Source organism: Mauremys reevesii, unplaced genomic scaffold (genome assembly GCF_016161935.1).
Source record: "Mauremys reevesii isolate NIE-2019 unplaced genomic scaffold, ASM1616193v1 Contig3, whole genome shotgun sequence".
Classification (NCBI taxonomy): domain Eukaryota; kingdom Metazoa; phylum Chordata; order Testudines; family Geoemydidae; genus Mauremys; species Mauremys reevesii.
In genome coordinates, this window is record NW_024100840.1 from 887,359 (window position 1) to 910,686 (window position 23,328).

Consider the following 23,328-nt stretch of genomic DNA (forward strand, 5'->3'; position numbering starts at 1 on the left):
TAAACCTTTCTGGTTTAAAGGCAGAGGGGCGACTTCATATATGACACAAAGGTATTCAAACATGGTTGTTGACATTCCTCTTATATCTGAATATCTGTAGTACTTTCTTCTGTGTGAAGTTTCTCCTAGGTTTTAAATAAAATTGTTTTCCAACAGATATTTCAACTAAAATGGAAGGCTCGATACAGAAAGAACAAACCAATGGTAAGGAAATAACAATCAGGACTCTATCCTGTCCCTTCCTTGCCCTTAATTAATATAAATATAAATTCTTAAAGTTTTACTGTCTGCAGCTGAGCGCCTTCCCCTTTGAGATTAATGTTCTGCACTGTTTGTTGATGCAAATATCTGAAATAAGGGTAAGAACCCCCTAGGAACAAGGTCAGCAGGGTATCAAAAGAGGTTTTAAAATGGGTTTTTATAGTTGGGGACTTCTTTATAATTGTTACTGCCAACGAGTATAAAGGCTGAAGAGCCACGGACAGTGCATGCAGCCACTCTGAAAGAGACTCTCCCTCACCCAGACTGTCAGTGCACCACATTCCCAACCTGCCAGGAACACTGCTCTTCCAATCCTGTGTCTCCCAAGTGTAGAGATGGCCCAGACTGCTTGGTCTTTGGGATGTGGACCAATATCCACTAGTGACTCTGATGAGGCCAGTAAACCACTGATCACTGCACCTGAAGCTAAACTCTCAGCGGTGAGAAGTTAGTGCCCTAAGATCCTGATCCAACTCTTAGTGAAGTCAGTGGAAAGATTCCCAATGTGGAGTGACTTGAATGGGAGTTGGATTGGGTCATAAATCACTGTGCCATTCAGTTCTAAAGTGAAAACATCTTAATCTCTGCACATTCAAATGTCTATAATTATATAGGCAAAAATCCTCAAAGCTACCCATCTCTATTTGATTATCTTTGCAATGTCATGAATATTTCCCACTTGTTCCCAACAGCCCCAGGGGATGTCGGCCGCTACACTGGGGAGTCAGAACTGAGAATCATCCTTGTAGGTAAAACTGGAGCTGGGAAAAGTGCAACAGGAAACACCATCCTCGGCAAGAAAGTGTTTGAGTCCAAACTCTCACCAAAGTCTGTAACTGCAAACTGCAGTAAGGGGGCGAGAATCTGGAATGAGAGGAATGTGATGGTGGTTGATACTCCTGGCATTTTTGACACACATGTACCAGTGGACGAAACTTGTCGGGAGATCAGTCGCTGTATTGTAGCCTCCTCCCCAGGGCCCCATGCTATCGTTCTAGTGGTGCCACTGAGCCGGTACACTGTGGAGGAAAAAAAAGCAGTCAAACGAATACAAGATATTTTTGGAGCTGAGTCCGTGAGGTACATGATCCTATTATTCACTCGAAAAGATGATTTAGAGGATACTGAATTAGAAGATTTCTTAAAAGGCTCTGATGCCCAAGGCCTTTGTGAGCTGGTAGGAAAATTTGGAAAACGATATTGTGCATTCAACAACAGAGCAACTGGAGAAGAACGGGATGCCCAGGTTAATAAGCTGCTGGGGATGGTAGATAAGATGGTGCAGGAGAATGGAGGCACATGTTACACGAATGAGATGTATAACTATGCTGAGAAAAAGCTTCAAGAGAAAACAGAGGAGCTGAAGAAATACTATGCAGAGCAGCTGGAAAGAGAGAAAGAGAAAATAAAACGTGATTATGAGAAGCAAATAAAACAACTCAAGGAAGAATTAAAAAGAAGGGATGAAGCACAAAAGCAGTATCAAGATGAAAAGGAGAAGATAATGTGGCACAAAGAAGTAGCAGAAAAGGAGATGTTTTTGCAACAACAAAAATTGAGGCTTTTAGGAGAAAAAGAGAGAGATTATTCTGTAAAACAAGCAGGAGCCAGGGAAGAAGCTGAAAGTGATATAATATGGGAAATGATTTTGGGTGCTTTTACATTTGCTTTTGAAATAATTAAGGGTTGGTTTAATGATGACTGAGCTACATTAAACGTCTTTATCCTGTTATCCTGAGTCTATAAAAGTTGCAAATGAAGTTTCCCTGCTTGTTAAACCTACAGACCCCAACATTCTGCATTTTAGGACCAAATTAATCCCTGGTGTAGCTCCACTGAAGCCAGTAGAGCTACACAAGGAATGAAATGGGCCCTTAATTGCTAGGATACCTTCCCACTTCTGCTAGTGAATCTATTAAATGCTTTGATAATCTATTCCAAGGGCTAATTAATTAAATTGAATTAAATGTGTGCATTCAAATTACATGACTTATGTATATTGTTTATGTTTATACTTAAATGATAGAGGCATATATATTGCCATGTACGCATCTGCTATGCAGCTATGCACTGCTGGGCTTCTGTTCCAGGAACAGTTCAGGAAGCTATGCCTGAAATTGTGTGATAGAGGCCACAAGCCACAGGAACAGCCACACCAGGAGGGATGGCTCCCTGTGGACAGCCTGAATTGGTTTACACTAACCAGAACACACAGAAGAGAAAATTAATAAAGAAATATTTGTCTTGTAGATTCCTTTGTAGATAAACAGAAAATTTGGGAAATAGAAACAGGAGACCCAATCTGAGAATCATACAGGTGAAGAACAGCATGGAAAGGAATTACCACCCTGTTTTTGTACATTAGTTTCTAATCACGAAGGAGAATGAGGAAGAGGTATTTGAATAGAAAGGAAAAGACACTGTGACTTTAGTTATAACCTTTACAAGATTCCAAGAACGAGAATTTGTGCTGGGAAAAACTATAAACATGTAAACCACTATTCCAAGGTGAGCAGATATTTGTTTGCTGTAGACCAGAACCTAGTGCAAGTGCAGAGTGGAATAAATATAGCCTGCTTACCAGAAAGGGACTTTCACTCCTTAGTATGATGAGAGAAAGAGTTTCTTCACTACTCCACATTACCTGAAGGAGTTTTTTGGCAGCCCATCCAGCATGAGAGGCTCAGAGTGAGGTTATGTCTATATTATCAGCTGGGGTGTGATTCCCAGCTTGCGTAGACATACTCATGCTAGCTCCCCTTCAGCTAGCACACTAAAAATAGTACTGTAGCCATGACAGCAGGAGCAGTGGCATATGCTAGCCTCCCTGAGTATAAACCTGCCTGAACCCCGTAGGGGTGCACTCAGGGTGGCTAGCCTGTGCTGCCGCTGCCCGTGCAATCTAGCTGCACGAGAGCTAGCATGAGTCTGCCTGTGCAAACTGGGAATCACACCCCTAACTCCACAGTGTAGTATGTGACATCAGTGTGCATTCTATGCAAGGTCTTGTGGTGAGGTTTGTGAATAATAGATATCTAGAACTGAAGGTGCAGAAATAATTGCTTTTGATTTTAGTTTTATTTTTCATGCTGTTTTTCCTTTGCCAAAGCACGTACCATCCTACAAAGCATGTTTTTGTATTTATTAAATATGTGTTTACTGCTACCTGTTACCCCAAAGTAAAGATGTACATACATTTGGTTGTGTATACAGTCTGCCTATAGTGATACATTGATGCTGGCTGAGCTCTAGATGCAAATGGTGATATAGATGGTCCCTGATGCTTTCATACTTTGCTGATAACAATAAATTTTTTGCTATTATTAAAATCATGTCTGGGTTTGCTGATGTTAAAACTGTCTCCAAAGATTAAGTGCAGGTATTCCCTAAACCTTTTGCATGAAGGGTCTAGGGCATGAAGAGAAGGATGGTGCAAGGAGTCTTACTACCCCCACATCACCCTCCACTCCTCCCTATGCACAAGTATTGCTTAGAATCTGTAGTTATGCAGATGAGTCACAAATCAACTTCTCAGATGAACACCTGTGACCGTCCTCCAATCCTGCATCTCATCATATCTTTCTGACATCTCTTTGTGGATGGCCAGCTGGGAATTTAAGCTCCACATGGCTAACACTGAATGTTTGAGCTTTCCCCATGTCTCAACCATCCTCATCTCCCCAGTTTCTCAGTCACCATGGATAACACCACCATTCCCCCAATTGCTCAGGCCCATGGTCTGAATATCATCTTTAACCTCACCCTCTCTCTAGACCAGTGGTTTTCAACCTGTGGTCCATGGACCTCTGGTGGTCCGCAGACTATGTCTAAGATTTCAAAAGGGGTCTGCTTCTCCATTTGAATTTTTTTTTAGGTGTCCACAAATGAAAAACATCTGAAAACCACTGCTCTGGATCCACACATCAAGGCCATGTTCAAATCTGATGTTTCTATCTATATAATATTTCAAAAATTCAGCCTCTTCTGTCTGTCCAAACTTGTAAGGCATTTTTTCCTACCATCAACATCTCGTATCTTGACTACTGTAGCCTCCTCTTTTCTAGCCTTGTATTCTGCTACATTGCTCTCTTCAAGTTCATTAAAACACTGTTGCTAAGATCATCTTTGTGGTTCATCATTCTGACCACATGACCCTCCTCTTTACATCCTTTTTCTGGCTCACCCTCCTCCAAGCACAAATTCCTTTCTTTTAATACCCAACATAACTTAAATCCACATACCTATCACTACAATTTATTGAGCTGTTGAGCTCCATGTTGACTCTGCTAATGATGGCAGCCTTGATGACATGTCTCTCTGCTTCTCCCACAAGCACCCCTGTGTTTTTTCCCATGATGCTCCTTAGGCATGGGAGTTTCCCAAACTAATTCCTAATTCTCCTTGAATCCTATGCTGAAAATGTACCACTTTGTGTAGTTCTTTGTCTGAGTCAGAGGGAGACTAGGGAACTGGAGATACTGCATGCCCCAAAAAATAGACTCATAGGACTGGAAAGGACCTCAAGAAGTCATCTAGTCCAGTCACCTGCACTCATAGCAGGACCAAGCACCATCTAGACCCATGGTATTCATTGTAGAACCCATGGGCTGCACGTGGCTCATCAGGGTAAGCCACTGGCTGGCCACAGGAGTTTGTTGATATTGAGCATCCACAGGCATGGTCAACTGCAGCTCCTACTGGCCATGGTTTGCCCATCCCGGTGAATAGGAGCTGTGGGAATCAGTGACTAACACGTCCCTGTGGCCTGCGCCACTTCTCACAGCCCAGCTGCCATTTCCTGCAGCTCTCATTGTCTGGAAAGAGCAAACTGTGGCCAATGGGAGATGCGGGCAGCCATGCCTGTGAACACTCAATATCAACGAACTCCCACTGCCAGTCAGCGGCTTACCGTGACAAACCGGGGGTGGCCGCACAGTGAATACCACAGATCTAGACGATCCCTGAGAGGTGTTTGTCTAACCTGCTCTTAAAAATCTCCAATGATGGAGATTCCACAACCTCCCTAGGCAATTTATTCCAGTGCTTAACCAACCTGACAGTTAGGAAGTTTTTCCTAATGTCCAACCTAAACCTCCCTTGCTGCAATTTAAGCCCATTGCTTCTTGTCCTGTCCTCAGAGGTTAAGGAGAATATTTTTCTCCCTTGTCTTTGTAACAATCTTTTATGGACTTTTTCACTAGGAGGGTGGTGAAGCACTGGAATGGGTTACCTGGGGAGGTGGTGGAATCTCCTTCCTTAGAGGTTTTTAAGGTCAGGCTTGACAAAGTCCTGGCTGGGATGATTTAGTTGGAGATTGGTCCTGATTTGAGCAGGGGGTGGGACTAGATACCTCCTGAGGTCCCTTCCAACCCTGATATTCTATGATTCTATGATTCTATGAATTGAAAGTCCTGTCACAATCAAGTAAGTACAATGTGATTGGAATAACAGAAACTTGTCGGGGCACTTCATATGAATGGAGCACTGTCATAGATGGGTATAAACTGTTCAGGAAGGACAGGTATAGGAGGAAAAGTGGAGGAATGCATTGTATGTAAGAGAGCAGTATGATTGCTCAGAGCTCCAGTATGAAATTGGAGAAATTGGAGAAATTGGAGAAAAGCCTGTTGAGAGTCTATGGGTTAAGTTTAGAGGTGGGAGCAACAAAGGTGATGTCATGGTGGGCATGTGCTATAGACTGCCAAATCAGAGGGATGAGGTATACGAGGTATACGAGGCTTTCTTTGGACAACTAACAGAAGTTTCCAGATCACAGGCCCTGGTTCTAATGGAAGACTTCAATCGCCCTGATATCTGCTGGGAGAGCAATACAGCAGTGCACAGAAAGTCCAGGGGCTGTGCTCCTCTTGACCTGCTGCTTTCAAACAGTGACAAATTGGTAGGGGAAGTAGAAGTGGTTTGCAACCTAGGCAGCAGTAACCATAAGATGGTTGAGTTCAGGATCATGAAAATAATGGAAGAAAGGAGAGTAGCAAAATACGGACCCTGGATTTCAGAAAAGCAGACTTTGATTCCCTCAGAGAACTGATTGGAAGGATCCCTTGGGAGATTAATATTAGGGGAAAAGGAGTCCAAAAGAGCTGCCTGTATTTTAAAGAAACCTTATGGAGGGCGAAGGAACAAACCATCAAAAGTAACAAATATGACAGGTGACCAGCTTGTCTTAACAGTGAAATCTTTGGTGAGCTTAAATACAAAAAAAGAAGCTTAAAAGAAGTGGAAACTTGGACAGATGACTAGGGAGGAATATAAAATATATTTGAGCATGCAGGGGTGTAATCAGAAAGGCAAAACACAATTGAAACTGCAGCTAGCAAGGGATGTGAAGGGTAACAAGAAGGGTTTCTACAAGTATGTTAGAAACAAGAAGGTCAGAGAAAGTGTGGGACTCTTACTGAATGAGGGAGGCAAACTAGTGAGAGATGATGTGGAAAAGCTGAAGTACTCAAAGCTTTTTTTGCCTTGGTCTTCCCAGACTATTGCACTGCTCAACACAGCATGGGGAGGAGGTGAGGAGCCCTCAGTGATGAAAGAACAGGTTAAGGACTATTTAGAAAAGTTGGACATGCACAAATCCATGGGTCCAGTTCTAATGCATCTGAGGGTATGGCTACACTTGCAGCTGTACAGCGCTGGGAGTTAAATCTGTCTTCATACAGTTGAGTAGGGAAAGCGCTGCAGTCTGTCCACACTGCCAGCTGCCAGCGCACTGTCATGGCCACATTTGCAGCATCTGCAGCGGCATTGGGAGTGGTGCATTATAGGCAGCTATCCCAGCATTCAAGTGGCTGCAACGCGCTTTTCAAAAGAGGAGGGTGGAGTGGAGTGTGACAGGGACTGTGGGGGAGAGAGAGAGTGGAGCCAACACTGTGTCAGCAGCTGCCTTGCAAGTTCCGACTCCCTCTCTCATTCACTGAATGCAAATAGTCCTCTTTGTTTATTTCCCTCACAGAGCAGATAAGCAGCCGCTCCGAAACAGACCCTCCCCGCCCAACGTGCTGCTTCTCTCCTCAAGCCCTTTCCTTCCCCAAGCAAACACTAGCAAAGGGAGCTCCCTGCCTCTGTTGGAGCAAACAGGAGCTGTGTTTGTTTTTTTGATAAGCAGCTTTGGGAGCCCTGAGTTCACAACAAAACAAACAGAGGCATCACAACAAAACAAAGAGTGCTATCTTTACTTAAAAGCATTATGGGAAGGTTCCAGAGGTCAGTTACAGCATAGTATGATTAATCACTGTTTACACTGGCACCCCAGCGCAGCAGCACCAGCACTGTTCTCTTTATTCCTCTCGTCCATGTGGAGTACATGCAACGCTGTAGCCAGGGAGATACAGTGCTGTATGTGACTTGCCAGTATGGGCAGGGAGTGAGTTACAGCGCTGTAAAGCCACCACCAGGGCTGCAACTATCCAGTGTAGCCAAGGCCTAAGGGTGCTGAGGGAGTTGGCTGATGTAATTGCAGAGTCATTGGCCATTATCTTTGAAAACTCATGGTGATTGGAGAAGGTCCCAGACAATCAGAAAAAGGAAAATATAATGCCCATATTTACAAAGGGAAGGAGAAACCAGGGAACTACAGACCGGTCAGCTTCACTTCAGTTCCCAGCAAAATCATGGAGCAGGTCCTCAAGGAATCCATTTTGAAGCACTGGGAGGAGAGGAAGTGATCAGGAACAGTCAACATGGATTCACCAAGGGCAAGTCATGCCTGACCAACCTGATTGCCTGCTATGATGAGATAACTGGCTCTGTGGACATGGGGAAAATGGTGGACGTGATATATCGTTAATTTAGCAAAGATTTTGATACAGTCTCCCACAGTATTCCTGCCAGCATGTTAAAGAAGTATGGATTGGATGAATGGGCTATAAGGTGGATAGAAACCTAGCTAGATTGTCGGGCTTAGTGGGTAGTGAAAAATGGTTCGATGTCTAGCTGGCAGCCAGTATCAAGAGGAGTGCCCCAGGGGTCGGTCCTCGGGCCGGTTTTGTTCAACATCTTTATTAATATTATGGAGGATGGGATGGATTGCACCCTCAGCAAGTTCGCAGATGACACTAAGCTGGGGGGGGGAGAGATAGATACACTGGAGAGTAGGGATAGGGTCCAAAGTGTCATGGACAAATTAGAGGATTGGGCCAAAAGAAACCTGATGAAGTTCAACAAGGACAAGTGCAGAGTCCTGCACTTAGGACTGAAGAATCCCATGCACTGCTACAGGCTGGGAACTGACTGGCTAAGCATCTGTTCTATAGAAAAGGACCTAGGGGTTACAGTGAATGAGAAGCGGGATATGAGTCAGAAATGTGTCCTGGTTGCCAAGAAGGCCACATTCTTTTCTAGTCGACACTGGTGAGGCTACATCTGGATTATTGCATCCAGCTTTGGTCTCTCCACCCACTACAGAAAGAATGTGGACAAATTTGAGATAGCCCAATGGAGGGCAATGAAAATGATTAGTGGGCTGGAGCACATGACTTACGAGGAGAGGCTGAGGGAACTGGGCTTATTTAGTCTGCAGAAGAGAAGAGTGAGGGGGGATTTGATAGCAACCTTCATCTACCTGAAGGGGGGTTCCAAAGAGGATGGAGCTCGGCTGTTCTCAGTGGTGGCAAATGACAGAACAAGGAGCAATGGTCTCAAGTTGCAGTGGGAGAGATCTAGGTTGGATATTGGGAAACACTATTTCACTAGGAGGGTGGTGAAGCACTGAAATGAAGCACTTTCCATCCTTAGAGGTTTTTAAGTTCAGGCTTGACAAAGCCCTGGCTGCAAAAAATTAGTTGGGGATTGCTCCTGCTTTGAGCAGGGGGTTGGACTAGATGATCTCCTGAGGTCTCTTCCAACCCTAATATTCTATGATTCTATGATTGTATGATCAATGGTTGGGTTATCAGTCTGACTACATGCACAGGCAGAGGAGACAGGAACAGCGTTGGCACTGGCAATGTGGCCCTTCCTAACCCTACTGATTTATTATGACTCCCTCCCACAAATTCATCTCAGTCTCCCCTGTTTGTGGTCCCCTGTTTGCTAGTTCCACCTGGTTGCTTAGCCTCTGGCTTTTAAGGCCTTCTCTCCTAGGTCAGCCCTACCCCTTCATTAATCACACTGGGGGAGGGTGAGCACATGGCTGATTGAGGCTGATCAAAGATGATTAAGGATGGTCAACATAACATAGGCTCAAACAGTCCCCAGACATACAATCCCAACTGACCCAGTAACTTAAATAACCTGGAAGAGAAAGAAAAATACAAACAGCCAAACAAACTCACTCACCCCAAGATCAGTACTCGCACATTCATCGTTCAGCAGGGGGATCTTCTTCTCTCCCTCTCTAACTTCCCTCTTTGTGGCCCCCTGCTTGCTAGCTCCATGAACCAAAGTAAAAACCAATTACAGACTCTTTCCTTTTGTATCTTTCTATTACAGCCAAAGGAGGAGCCATGGGTTTTTTATACTTGTGGGTTTTTCCTAATTCCAATACGACTGGAAAGTGTTAAATTATCAGACCACTCACATGCGCTCTCAGTCTTAACTTCAGCTTAATTAAATGTTTTGTATGGGAATTTCCTTAGCTTATCTTTAAATAGTGGACTGGACCCTCGCAGAGGTCTTTTTCTCAGGAGGAGAAGACATTGGTGGTCACGGACCCATCTCTCCATTGGTGTGGGAGTCCTGTCTGTCATAGAATCATAGGACTGTGTGGGGAAGGGGCATTAAAAAATTGGTGCTCATGGACCCATCTCCCCATTCGTGGGAGGCCTGATGTTTTTAGTGGGCAGTATTTACTCTTAGATTCTAAAATGAGGAAGGAACCACTGTGATCATTTAGTCTGACCTCCCATATCACATAGGACACTGAACCTCCCCAAAATAATTCCTGTGTGAACTAGAGCATGTCTTGCAAAAAGACCGCAGTTAGTAAATTATTCCTACGCTGTTCAAAAAAAATCACACCTTATTTTCAGTCTTAATTTGTCTAGCTTGAATTTTCAGCTAGTTGTTATACCTTTCTGTGTTGGATTGAAGAGCCCATTATTTAATATATGTTCCCCATATAAGTATTTGTAGATTGTAATCTAGTAATAATTTAATCTTCTCTTTGTTAAGATAAATTGATTGAGCTCCTTTAGTGTATCACCATATGGCATGTTTTCTAATCATTTAATCATTATTGTGCCTCTTTTATGAACCCTCCGAAATTTATCAACATCCATCTTAAATTGTGGGCATCAGAACTGCACACAGTATTCCAGCAGTTGTTGCACTGATGCAAAATATAGACATGAAATAACTTCTCTGCTCCTACTTGAAATTCCCCTGCTTATGAATCCTAGCATTGCATTAGCCCTTTTGACCACAGCTTAGACTCATAGACTTTAAGGTCAGAAGGAACCATTATGATCATCTAGTCTGACCTCCTGCACAACACAGGCCACAGAATCTCACTCACCCACTCCTGTAATAAACCCCTAACCTATGTCTGAGTTATTGAAGTCCTCAAACTGTATTTTGAAGACCTGAAGCTGCAGAGAATCCTCCAGCAAGTGACCCATGCCCCACGCTGCAGAGGAAGGCGAAAAACCTCCAGGGCCTCTGCCAATCTGCCCTGGAGGAAAATTCCTTCCCGACCCCAAATATGGCGATCAGTTAAACCCTGAGAATGTGGGTAAGACTCACCCGCCAGCACCCAGGAAAGAATTCTCTGTAGTAACTCAGATCCCACCCCATCACAGACCACTGGGCATACTTACCCGCTGATAATCAAAGTTCAATTGCCAAATTAATAGCCAAAATTAGGCTATCCCATCATACCATCCCCTCCATAAACTTACCAAGCTTAGTCTTAAAGCCAGAGGTGTCTTTTGCCCCTACTACTCCCCTTGGAAGGCTGTTCCAGAACTTCACTCCTCTAATGGTTAGAAACCTTCATCTAATTTCAAGTCTAAACTTCCTAGTGTCCAGTTTATATCCATTTGTTCTTGTGTCCAAACTGGTACTAAGCTTAAATAATTCCTCTCCCTCCCTGATATTAATCCCTCTGATATATTTATAAAGAACAGTCATATCCCCCAACCCCCAACCTTCTTTTGGTTAGGCTAAACAAGCCAAGCTCTTTCAGTCTCCTTTCATAAGACAGGTTTTCCATTCCTCGGATCATCCTAGTAGCCCGTCTCTGAACCTGTTCCAGTTTGAATTCATCCTTCTTAAACATGGGAGACCAGAACTGCACACAGTATTCCAGATGAGGTCTTACCAGTGCCTTATATAATGGTATTAGCACCTCCGTAGCTTTGCTGGAAATACCTCGCCTGATGCATCCTAAAACTGCATTAGCTTTTTTAACGGTCACATCATATTGGCGGCTCATAGTCATCCTGTGATCAACCAATACTCCGAGATCCTTCACCTCCTCTGTTACTTCCAACTGATGTGTCCCCAATTTAAAACTAAAATTCTTGTTATTAATCCCTAAATGCATGACTTTGCACTTTTTGCTATTAAATTTCATCCAATTACTATTACTCCAGTTTTCAACGTCATCCAGATCTTCCTGTATGATATCCCGGTCCTTCTCTGTGTTAGCAATACCTCCCAGCTTTGTGTCATCCGCAAACTTTATTAGCACATTCCCACTTTTTGTGCCAAGATCAGTAATAAAAAGGTTAAATAAGATTGGTCCCAAAACTGATCCCTGAGGAACTCCACTATTAACCGCCTTCCAGCCTGACAGTTCACCTTTCAGTACGACCCTTTGTAGTCTCCCCTTTAACCAGTTCCTTATCCACCTTTCAATTTTCATATTGATCCCCATCTTTTCCAATTTAATTAATAATTCCCCATGTGGGACCATTTCAAATGCCTTACTGAAATCGAGGTAAATTAGATCCACCGTGTTTCCTTTGTCTAAAAAATCTGTTACCTTCTCAAAGAAGATCAGGTTGGTTTGGCTCGATCTACCTTTTGTAAAACCATGTTGTATTTTGTCCCAATTACCATTGTCCTTAATGTCCTTAACTACTTTCTCCTTCAAAATTTTTTCCAAGACCTTGCATACTGCAGATGTCAAACTGACAGGCCTAGAGTTACTCGGATCACATTTTTTTCCCTTTCTTAAAAATAGGAACTATGTTAGCAATTCTCCAGTCGTACGGTACAACCCGTGAGTTTACTGACTCATTAAAAATTCTTACTAATGGGCTTGCAATTTCATGAGCCAGTTCCTTTAATATTCTTGGATGAAGATTATCTGGGCCCTCCGATTTTGTCTCATTAAGCTGTTCGAGTTTGGCATCCTTAATAGGTACCCTACTAAATATGTCCAGAGTGCTTCCAGTTATTTTTGCTACTAATGTGGTTATCTTGTGATCTTCAGGAATTTCTTGGAGGGTGCACAGTTTTTCAAAGGTGATGAAATGTTCAGCAATATCACTGGATTTATCATACTGTGGACACAGTTGCTCCCATTTGTAGATTTTTAGGGAAGTGGAGCCAGGCAGGAGCAGCACCAGGGTTTCTGGCACCCTAGGCAGAATTCAGGGAGCGGCATTTTGTGCGCTCCCCATGGGGTGCGCGGGAGCTTCCAGTTCCACTCTCATCGCGCCACCGAAGAAGGACCCTCCGCCAAAATGCTGCAGGCGACAGCGGCAGTCATTGAGCTGCTCAGTTGCCTGCCACTGTTTTCCGTGGCACGTCAGCAGAAGGTCCTTCTTTGGCAGCGCGATGGGAACGGAACTGGAAGCTCCCGTGCGCCCCGTGGGGAGCAAACAAAATGCCACCCCCCAAATCCTGGTGCCTTAGGCGACTGCCTAGGGTCGCCTAATAGAAGCACTGGCCCTGGAGCCAACTGTTGAAAGGTTTTGTGTTTTCCACTCCATGATCTTCAATTCATGCTTTCTTTTTTTTCTCCTTTTCAGCATACTGCATCTCTCTTTTCTTCTCCTCCAGTTCATACTTCCTCTCTCTTTCTTTCTCCTCCAGTTCATGCTTCCTCTCTCTCTTTCTTTTTTAACTCCAGGGCTCTTTTGTGGGCAGCCTCCTCCCTGGCCGTTTCTGCCTCTAACTCCAGGCATTTTAAGGCCATCTGTTTTTATGGGATTTTTTGTCTTTCTTCAGCCTCCAATCTGGCCAATTTTAGTTTCTTTTGGACCTCACTTTCCGTCAACCTAGCCTTCTTGCACTTAGCCTAGCCTAACCGGAGAGCTACAAACAAACAAACAAACAAACAAACAAACAAACAAACAAACAAACAAACAAACAGACAAACAGTTTGTGATTTCCCTTGCAGGAACTTAACTATTGTGCCCTCCAGCTGCTCTCAACTAAAAAAAACAAAACAAAGAAAATAAGTGTTCTTTAGAAAAAAAGAAAACCTCCCTGCTTTTCAAGCAGCTAAAATAAAAAAATCCTTTTAATATTCTGAGCTCTTTGTGTCTGGTTCAAAATGATCCCACCACACTGCCATCATGCCAAGGTTCCCTCCCCACTCTGAACTCTGGGGTACAGACATGGGGACCTGCATGAAAAACCTCCTAAGCTTATTTTTACCACCTTAGGTTAAAAACTTCCCCAAGGCACATATTTTCCCCTTGTACTTGGATGGTATTGATGCCACCACCAAGTGTTTTAAACAAACTTTTAGGGAGGGCCACTTGGAGCTTTATCTCTCCCAAAATATCCCCCCAAGCTCTACGCCCTCTTTCCTGGGGAGGTTTGAGAACAAATTCTCACCAGTTGGTACAGGTGAGCACAGACCAAACCCCTGGGTATTTAGGACACTGAAAAATAATCAGGTTTTTTAAAGTTTTAAAGAGTTTTATTTTTAAAAAAGTAAAAGAATCACACCTGCAAAATCAGGATGGAAGGTAACTTTACAGGGTACTCTTCTGGCTCTGTCAATCACGGTGGAATTTTAACAATTTCCATCCCACCATCAGCCTCAGCCTAGACAAATCCACACAAGCGGTCCATTTCCTAAACACTACTGTGCTAATAAACGATGGTCACATAAATACCACCCTATACCGTAAACCCACTGACCGCTATACTTACTTACATGCCTCCAGCTTCCATCCCGGACACACCACACGATCCATTGTCTACAGCCAAGCTCTAAGATACAACCGTATTTGCTCCAATCCCTCAGACAGAGACAAACACCTACAAGATCTCTATCAAGCATTCTTAAAACTACAATACCCACCCGCTGAAGTGAAAAAACAGATTGACAGAGCCAGAAGAGTACCCAGAAGCCACCTACTACAGGACAGGCCTAAAAAAGAAAATTACAGAACGCCACTAGCCATCACCTACAGCCCCCAACTAAAACCTCTCCAGCGCATCATCAAAGATTTACAACCTATCCTTAAAGATGATCCCTCACTCTCACAGATCTTGGGAGACAGGCCAGTCCTTGCTTATAGACAGCCTCCCAACCTGAAGCAAATACTCACCAGCAACCGCACACCGTACAACATAAACACTAACCCAGGAACCTATCCTTGCAACAAAGCCCGATGCCAGCTCTGTCCACATATCCATTCAAGTGACACCATCATAGGACCTAATCACATCAGACACGCCATCAGGGGCTCGTACACCTGCACATCTACCAACGTGATATATGCCATCATGTGCCAGCAATGCCCCTCTGCCATGTACATTGGCCAAACTAGACAGTCTCTACGCAAAAGAATAAATGGACACAAATCTGACATCAGGAATCATAACATTCAAAAACCAGTGGGAGAACACTTCAACCTCTCTAACAACTCAGTGACAGACTTGAAGGTGGCAATTTTGCAACAAAAAAACTTCAAAAACAGACTCCAAAGAGAAACTGCTGAACTCGAATTAATATGCAAACTAGATACAATTAACTGTGGCCTAAACAGAGACTGGGAATGGTTGGGTCATTACATTAATTGAATCTATTTCCCTATGTTAAGTTCTCCTCACACCTTCTATGGGCCATCTTAATTATCACTTCTAAAATTTTTTTTCCTCCTGCTGATGATAGCTCATCTCGATTGATTAGACTCTTCCTGTTGGTATGCATACTTCCACCTTTTCATGTTCTCTGTATGTATAAATATCTCCTGACTGTGTGTTCCATTCTATGCATCCGAAGAAGTGAGCTGCAGCTAACAAAAGCTCATGCTAAAATAAATTTGTTAGTCTTTAAGGTGCCACAAGTACTCCTGTTCTTTTTGCGGATACAGACTAACACGGCTGCTACTCTGAAACCTGACATACATACAAGTTATTTTCAGTGTTCATAGATCAGGATCATAGCAGTGAAGGAATAAACTACTAGCTTGCAAATGTCTCTCTGTCTGGTAACTTCCAAAATATTGAGAGATACTCAGTCCATAGTTCAAAATATTTCTTTTAGTTGTAAATCCACAGTCCAGAGAATTGGAGAAAAGAAGAGACAAAAATGTCTTCCTGTGCCTTTTATAATCTCGGCCATGTGCATGGAAATATATTGTCTCAAACAAAGCAAGGAGTCCAGGTGCATGAAAAGATACTGTCCCAAGATGGAGTCCAGCGTCACATGAGGATGTTTAGTTACTGGGAGAAGATGGAGTCTTAGATCACATGTCCTCATGCTTTGCTGACTCACAGGGATGGCCATTGGCTTCTGCTGTCAGAGGCATCCTCAGGAAGAACTATCTGGGCAGGATGAGTTTCTTCAGTGGCCCTTTGTGTCTATTTGGTGAGTGTCACCCAGGCACACAACACATGTCTGAGAGAGAAATACACAGCCAATATTCATAACTTCAGATACAAAGATGATACATGCATATAAACAAGATTACCATACTAAATGGCTTGTAACTTTTTCATAGACATCTTACACGACATACTTTGTATAAGATCTGTCGCAACTGTATAACAATGGGAGCAACAATTATACAAATTATCATTTTTGATCATGAAGCATGACACCCCACATCTCAGCTATTCTTTTTAGATGACAGATATGAGGATCTGCCCCAATTTCAACAGAGGAAGATTTGAAACAAAGTGATAAATTAAGCAGTAATACATCATCAGGACCAGAACTATTAACTGTTGTATGTAACCTATTACTCAAATCAGCCTCTGTACTAAATGACTAGAGGGTAGCTAATGTAATGACATTTTTTTTTAAAAAAAGCTCCAGCAGTGATCCTGGCAATGACAGGCGGGTAAGCCTAGTTTCAGTAGCAGGCAAATTGTGTGAAATTATACTAAAGAACAGAATTGTCAAACACATCAATGAACATGATATTTGGAGAGGGGTCAACATGGCTTTTGAAAAGGGAAATCATGACTCACCTATTAAAATTCTTGGAGGCGGTCAACAAGCATGTGGACAAGTGTGATCCAGTCAATATAGTGTTCTTGGGTTTTTAGAAAACCTTTGACATGATCCCACACCAAAGGCTCTTTAGCAAAAGAGGCAGTCCTGGGATAAGAGAAAAGGTACTTTCATGGAGCGGTAACTAGACAAAGATAGTAAACACAGGGTAGGAATAAATGGTCAGTTTAAATAATGGAGGGAGATAAATAGTGGCGACCATGAAGGAACTCCACTGGGAGCAGAGCTGTATAACATATTCATAATTTGCCCGGAAAAGAGGGTGAACAATGAGGTGGCAACATTTCAAAATGATACAAAATTACTTACGCTAGTTAAGTCCAAAGCTGACAGTGAAGAGTAACAAAATGGCAGATGAAATTCAATGTTGATAAATGTGAAATAATGCACATTGGAAAGTATAATCCCAAATATACATATAAAATGATGGGGTCTAATTTAGCTCTTACCACTCAAGAATGAGAGCTTGGAGTCATTGTGGATAGTTCTCTGAAAACGTTCACCCAATGAGTAGTGGCAGTCAAAAAAGTGAACAGAATGCTGGGAATAATTAAGAAAGGAATTGACAGCACAGAAAATATCATTTTGCCTCTATATAAATCCATGGTACACCCATGTGTTGAATATTGTGTGAAGATGTGGTCACCCCATCTCAAAAATATATATATTGGAATTAGAAAAGGTTCAGAAAAGTGCAACAAAAATGATTAGGGGTATGGAACGGCTTCCGTATGAGGAGAGATTAATAAGACTGGGACTTTTCAGCTTGGAAAATAAAGGGCTAAGGGGAGATATGATTGAGGTCTATAAAATCATGAGTTGTGTAGAGAAAGTAGATAAGGAAGTGTTGTTTACTACTCATAACACAAGAACTAGGGGCCAACAAATGAAATTAATAGGCAGCAAGTTTAAAACAAATAAAAGGAAACATTTCTTCTGTCATAAACAGATAGCTAAGGGTTAATGCCTCTTTTACCTGTAAAGGGTTAAGATGTTCACCTAGCCTAGCTGACACCTGATCAGAGGAACCAATGGGGGAACAAGATGTTTCAAAAGGAAGGAGGGAAGTTTCCTTTGTTTAGTCAGTTTCAGTTTCAGCCAGAGTGAAAAAGATCAAGGAACCAGCCTCTTATCAGAGTAGTAAGTTTTAGAAAGGAATAAATAGGTTTATGTTTATTTTCTTTGTAACTTGTCTTGGTGCCATTAAGGGAATTATCAAATTTGGATATTCTTGTGTGTATTAAGATTTTTGCCCAGGGGAACATCCTGTGTTTTCTATCTGTTGTCTGTGAGGTCATCTGTATGCTGTCTCCCAGAGGTTTTTTTTTATTTTACCTTTATTTTCTTTAACTAAAAGCCTTCTTTTTAAGAACCTGATTGATTTTTCCTTGTTTTAAGATGCAAGGGGATTGGATCTGGACTCACCAGGAATTAGTGGGGGGAGAGGGGGGGATGGTTAAATTCTCCTTGTTTTAAAATCCAAGGGATTTGGATCAGTGTCCACCAGGGAATTGGTGGAAGAGTCTCTCAAGGCTACCCAGGGAGGGGAAGGTTTTTTTTGGGGGGAAGGGAGTGATCCAGGTACTCAGAAATTCTGGATGGTGGCAGTGAGACCAGATCTAAGCTGGTAATTAAGCTTAGAAGTGTCCATGCAGGTCCCCACATCTGTACCATAAAGTTCAGAGTGGGGGTGAGACCTATGACATCTTCACATATAACACAGTCAACCTGTGGAACTCCTTGCCAGAGCATGTGAAGGCCAAGACCATATAAGGGTTCAAAAAAGAACTAGATAAATTCATGGAGGATAGGTCCATCAATGGCTATTAGCCAGTCTGGGCAGGGATAGTGTCCCTAGCCTCTGTTTGCCAGAAGCTGGGAATGGGCGACAGGGGATGGATCACTTGATGATTCCCTGTTCTGTTCATTCCCTCTGGAGCACCTGGCATTGGCCACTGTCAGAAGACAGGATACTAGGCTAGATCAACCTTTGGTCTGACCCAGTAGGGCCATTCTTATGTTCTCTGAAACATCTACTCAATGTGAACTGGCAGTCAAAAGAGCTTACCAAATGTTAGTGACCATTGGGAAAGGGATATATATATTTTCATATATATATATTAACAGAGATAACTAATGAAGGATATGATAAAGTTCTATAAAATCTTGACTGGTATGGATAAAATGAATAGGGAAGTGTTATTTACTTCTTCATTTAACACAATAATTAGGGATCACCCAATGCAATTAAAAGAAAGTAAGTTTATTGAAGTAACCCTGCACATACCATGCAGTCATGCTGTGAATCTCATTTCCATGATATGCTGCAAATGTCAAAAGTATAACTAGGTTAAAAAAAGAATTAGATATTTCAATAGAAGATAGGTCTACCAATGGCTATTAGCCAATATGGTCATGGATACAATCCCACGCTTTGGATGTTCCTAAGCTTCAGAGAAGCTGTGACAGGATCACAGGGGACTTCCTGTGCTATGTTTAAATGGAACTCTATGACATTTAACTGTTTTTCATTAGCTTCTATCAGTATTTTACCAACTCCTTTCCTATCCTCTCTACTAAGATATAGAGTTTCCACTTAAATAAATTCATGCTCCTCCATAACTGCCAGTTTTTCCCCAGCCATTTGCTAAAAATGCTCTCCACTCTTTTTAATTGTATGCTTTGATTGTGAAACCAAAAGGATTGACTGAACAAGCAAAATGATCAGTGGACCGTCATATAAAAGCTCCTTAATGAGTAAATCTGCCACACTCATGAAAGCATGGAAGCATCACAAATTCAACAACTTCCGTAGGCGCAGAACTGGATAAATAATCCACTGTCAATGTCATGATTTGCATCTGTAAGCAAAGCTGAAAAAGGGATGGAAGTGTGGGGGAGTCAGCACGCAACCTTGTTTGGTGCCACTGGGAACTGGAAAGGGGTTCAATATCTTGCTATTTTTCACTATCATCCTATCATGGAAGAACCAAGTGATAGAAGTAAAGTTTCAGGGCATCCAAAGATGAACAAACGTTTCAAGAGTCTCTCACAATTTAGACTAAAAATGTTCCATCCATTGGTCAAGTATTTATTTTTTGTCAGTTAAGAGTCGATTGCTATCCAGTGTGCATACAGGGGTAATACCTAGCATGAAGGCCAGCAAAAAGCTATTGGTATCTTTGTGGTCTTCTGCCTGTTGCAACTCTGTCACTTTCTTTTCCCATCACTATTTTTCATTTGACCAAGTAGGGTCTTAATCCTCCATTTTGTTTGATGATATGCAGCCTTTCTAGTTGCCAATTTTTGTCTGTCGACTTGATGTGTAGCATGCAGTGAGTTCAAGAGCCAACAGATTTGGGGGTCATTCTCATACATACCAGTCCTGATGTTTCCTCTCAACAAAGCCAAGGTCTTTAGCAGCCATATTATACATTGTGTCCCCAAAATGTCTTAACATCCATTAAGGCATATGTAACTGAGGAAAAAGAATTTCTATTGGAATTCAGAGTGTTTGTCAGTTTTCCAGGCTTGAAAATATTTATTTTCTTCACTCTCTTGGGTTGCTTTCTAAGTTGCTTGAACAATTGGAAAAGGTTCAGAAAACGGCAACAAAAATGATTAGGGGTATAGAATGGCATCCACATGAGGAGAGATTAATAAGACTGGGACTTTTTAGCTTGGAAAAGAGGCGACTAAAGGGGGATATGATAGAGGTCTATAAAATTATGAGTGGTATAGAGAAAGTAAATAACTAAGTGTTATTTACTCATAATACACTAACAAGGGGGCATCAAATGAAATTAATCGGTAGCAGACACACTGTCAACCTCTGGAACTCCTGGCCAGAGGGTGTTGTGAAGGCCAATACTATAACAGGGTTCAAAAGGGAGCTAGATAGATTCATGGAAGATAGGTCCATGAATGGCTATTAGCTATTAGCCAGGATGGGCAGTAATGGTGTCCCTAGCCTCTGTTTGCCAGAAGATGGGAATGGGTGACAGGGTATGGATCACTTGATGTTAACCTGTCCTGTTTATTCCTGTAGCAAGGTGGTGTGGTGCCCCACCACCCCGCAGGGGGGAGAACCTCCCCCCGGCACCAAAGTGGGCAGATCCAGTGGTTCCTGTGCCCACCCCCCAGAGGTCACGGCGCAGGACAGGAAGTATAAAAGCCCAACACCAGAGCTCACTTCACCTCCCAGGCGGCTGCAGCAGGTGTGCAACCTCCTGGGGATTAAGCAGCTATACACCTCCATCTACCACCCGCAAACTGACGGCTTGGTGGAATGGTTCAACCATACCCTAAAAGAGATGCTGCACAAATTTCCCCCAGAGGACCTATACTGATGGGATCAGCTACTGCTGCCATTGCTTCTGGCCATCTGTGAGATACCCCAATCTTCCATGAAATTTTCCCCCTTTGAGCTGTTGTAGGAGATATGGGGCAAGCCTTGTCACCAGCCTAGGGCCTTCTGAAATACGTCCTCCAGCTTCAGGGATGTCTCGCGCAGGCAGGAGCTCTAGCTCGAGAGAACTTGAAGGCAGCACAGAAAGCTCAGGCCCAAACATACAACCAGGAGACCCGGATCCGCGATTTCAAACGCGGCAATCAGGTTCTGCTCCTCCTGCCCTCCAGTGAGTCAAAACTATTGGCCCATTGTCAGGGGCCATATGAGGTGATCTGAAAGGTCGGGCCGGTCACCTATAAGATTAACCAGCCTGACCGGTGTAAGAAAACTCAATGATACCATATTAAACTCCTGAAACCCTGGTGAGAGCGAGAGGGCCTTCTAATTAACCCCTGTCTGCAGGAGCCCGAGTTGGGCCCCCGTGTACCTCTGCCCGAGGACTCCGAGGGGCCCCAGCTCAGAGACAACTTGACCGAGGAGCAACGTAAGCAGACCCAGTGCCTCCTGAAGGCATTCCCCAGAACGTTCACTGCCCAGCCAGGCTACACGACCCTCGTTCACCATACCATTCAGACAGAGCCTGGGCTGGTGATCCAGGAGTCGAATAGGCCCTTGCCACTCCCCATGCAGCAATTTCTCGAGGAGAAAGTCCAAGCTATGCTAGAGTTGGGGGTCACTGAACCATTGCAAAGTGAATGGCACACCCTGGTAGTGCTGGTACCCAAACCTGATGGCATGCAGTGATTCTGTATCGACTTCTGACGCGTCAATGCCATTTCAAAATTTGCCACGTACCTGATGAACTGCTAGGCCGCTTAGGAAAGGCTCGCTTTCTCATCACCCTCGATCTGTGCAAAGGATACTGGCAGATCCCACTCAACCCTGCCTCCCAGGAAAAGACCTCATTTGCCTCCTCCACAGGCCTGTACCAGTTCACTCGAATGCCCTTCAGTCTCCATGGTGCCCCGGCAACATTTCAACGGCTGATGGACCACCTCCTTCAACCCCACCAAGAGTATGCTGCCGTGTACCTGGACGATGTCATTATTTACAGCTGCCATTGGAAGAACCACCTGGAATGGGTAGCTGCGGTCCTGAGGCCTCTGTGGGCAGCGGGATTAATGGCCAATCCAAAAAATACTGCATTGGATGGCAAGAGACCACCTACCTGGGATACACTGTTGGGAGGGGACAGGTGAGATCCCTTGTTGGAAAGGTTCAGGCCCTGGCAGCCTGCCCACCATGAAGAGCCAAGTGCGCCAGTTCCTGGGACTTGCGGGCTACTACCGGTGGTTTATTCCCGGTTTTGCATCTATTGCACCCCCTTTAACTGGACTCTTGACCAAAAACAATCCCCAACATATAGTGTGGACCCCGGAGTGCGAGGATGCCTTCCAGGCACTCAAAGACAGTCTCTGCTGCGAGCCCGTCCTATACAGCCCCAACTTTAACCAGGAGTTCATCCTCCAGACGGATGCCTCAGAGGTAGGACTAGGGGCTGTCCTGTCTCAGAAGATGGAGAAGAACACCTCATCTTATACCTCAGTTGGAAATTGTTTCCACGAGAAAGGAATTACGTGGTAATAGAGAAGGAAGCCCTGGCAGTAAAATGGGCATGTGATACCTTGCGTTACTACATCCTTGGGGCCCTGTTCCTGCTAGTCACCGACCATGCAACACTCCAGTGGTTGGCCAGAATGAAAAATAATATAAGGCTAACGTGCTGGAATCTGGCACTCCAGAACTATGCTTTTACTGTTCGCCATAGGGTGGGTAAGGCCACGCGAACACAGACTTCTTGTCCCTCCTGGGAGAGTTGGAAGGGTCTGGCCCCGATGAGCAGGAGCCAGACTTGAGGAGTGTGTGTGTGTGTAGCGAGGCAGTGTGGTGCCCCACCGGCCCGCAGTAGGAAGAACCTCCCCAGACACCAAAGTGAGCGGAGCCAGTGGATCCTGCACCCGCCCCCCAGAGGTCACGGCGCAGGACAGGAAGTATAAAAGCCAAACCCCAGAGCTTACTCAGCTGCACTCACTGGAGAGACAAGATGCCTGTGACCTAGCTTCAGGTTGGGAGACCCCAGCAGTAAGCGGCCGACCCGAGGACTGGCCAGACCAGCCAAGAGTACCCCTCACCAGCTACTCAGAGGAGCTGCCAAGCCTACCCCTTGCCAGCTACCCGAAGGAACCCGTGGTGCTGGAACCCTCCGAAGACACCACCCTGACCCAGGTACCTTATGAGGGGGAGTCCGGAAGTAGCCTGGGGACAGACG

At 43.8% G+C, this 23,328-nt stretch overlaps 1 protein-coding gene across 1 annotated transcript; it reads left to right on the plus strand.

Annotated features, from left to right (window-relative positions):
* Positions 1-925: 925 nt before the first annotated feature.
* Positions 926-1,966, plus strand: LOC120393755 (GTPase IMAP family member 4-like). Its single transcript, XM_039518254.1, has one exon. It carries the CDS (start codon positions 926-928, stop codon positions 1,964-1,966), a length of 1,041 nt encoding a protein of 346 aa, XP_039374188.1.
* The last annotated feature ends 21,362 nt before the right edge of the window (positions 1,967-23,328 follow it).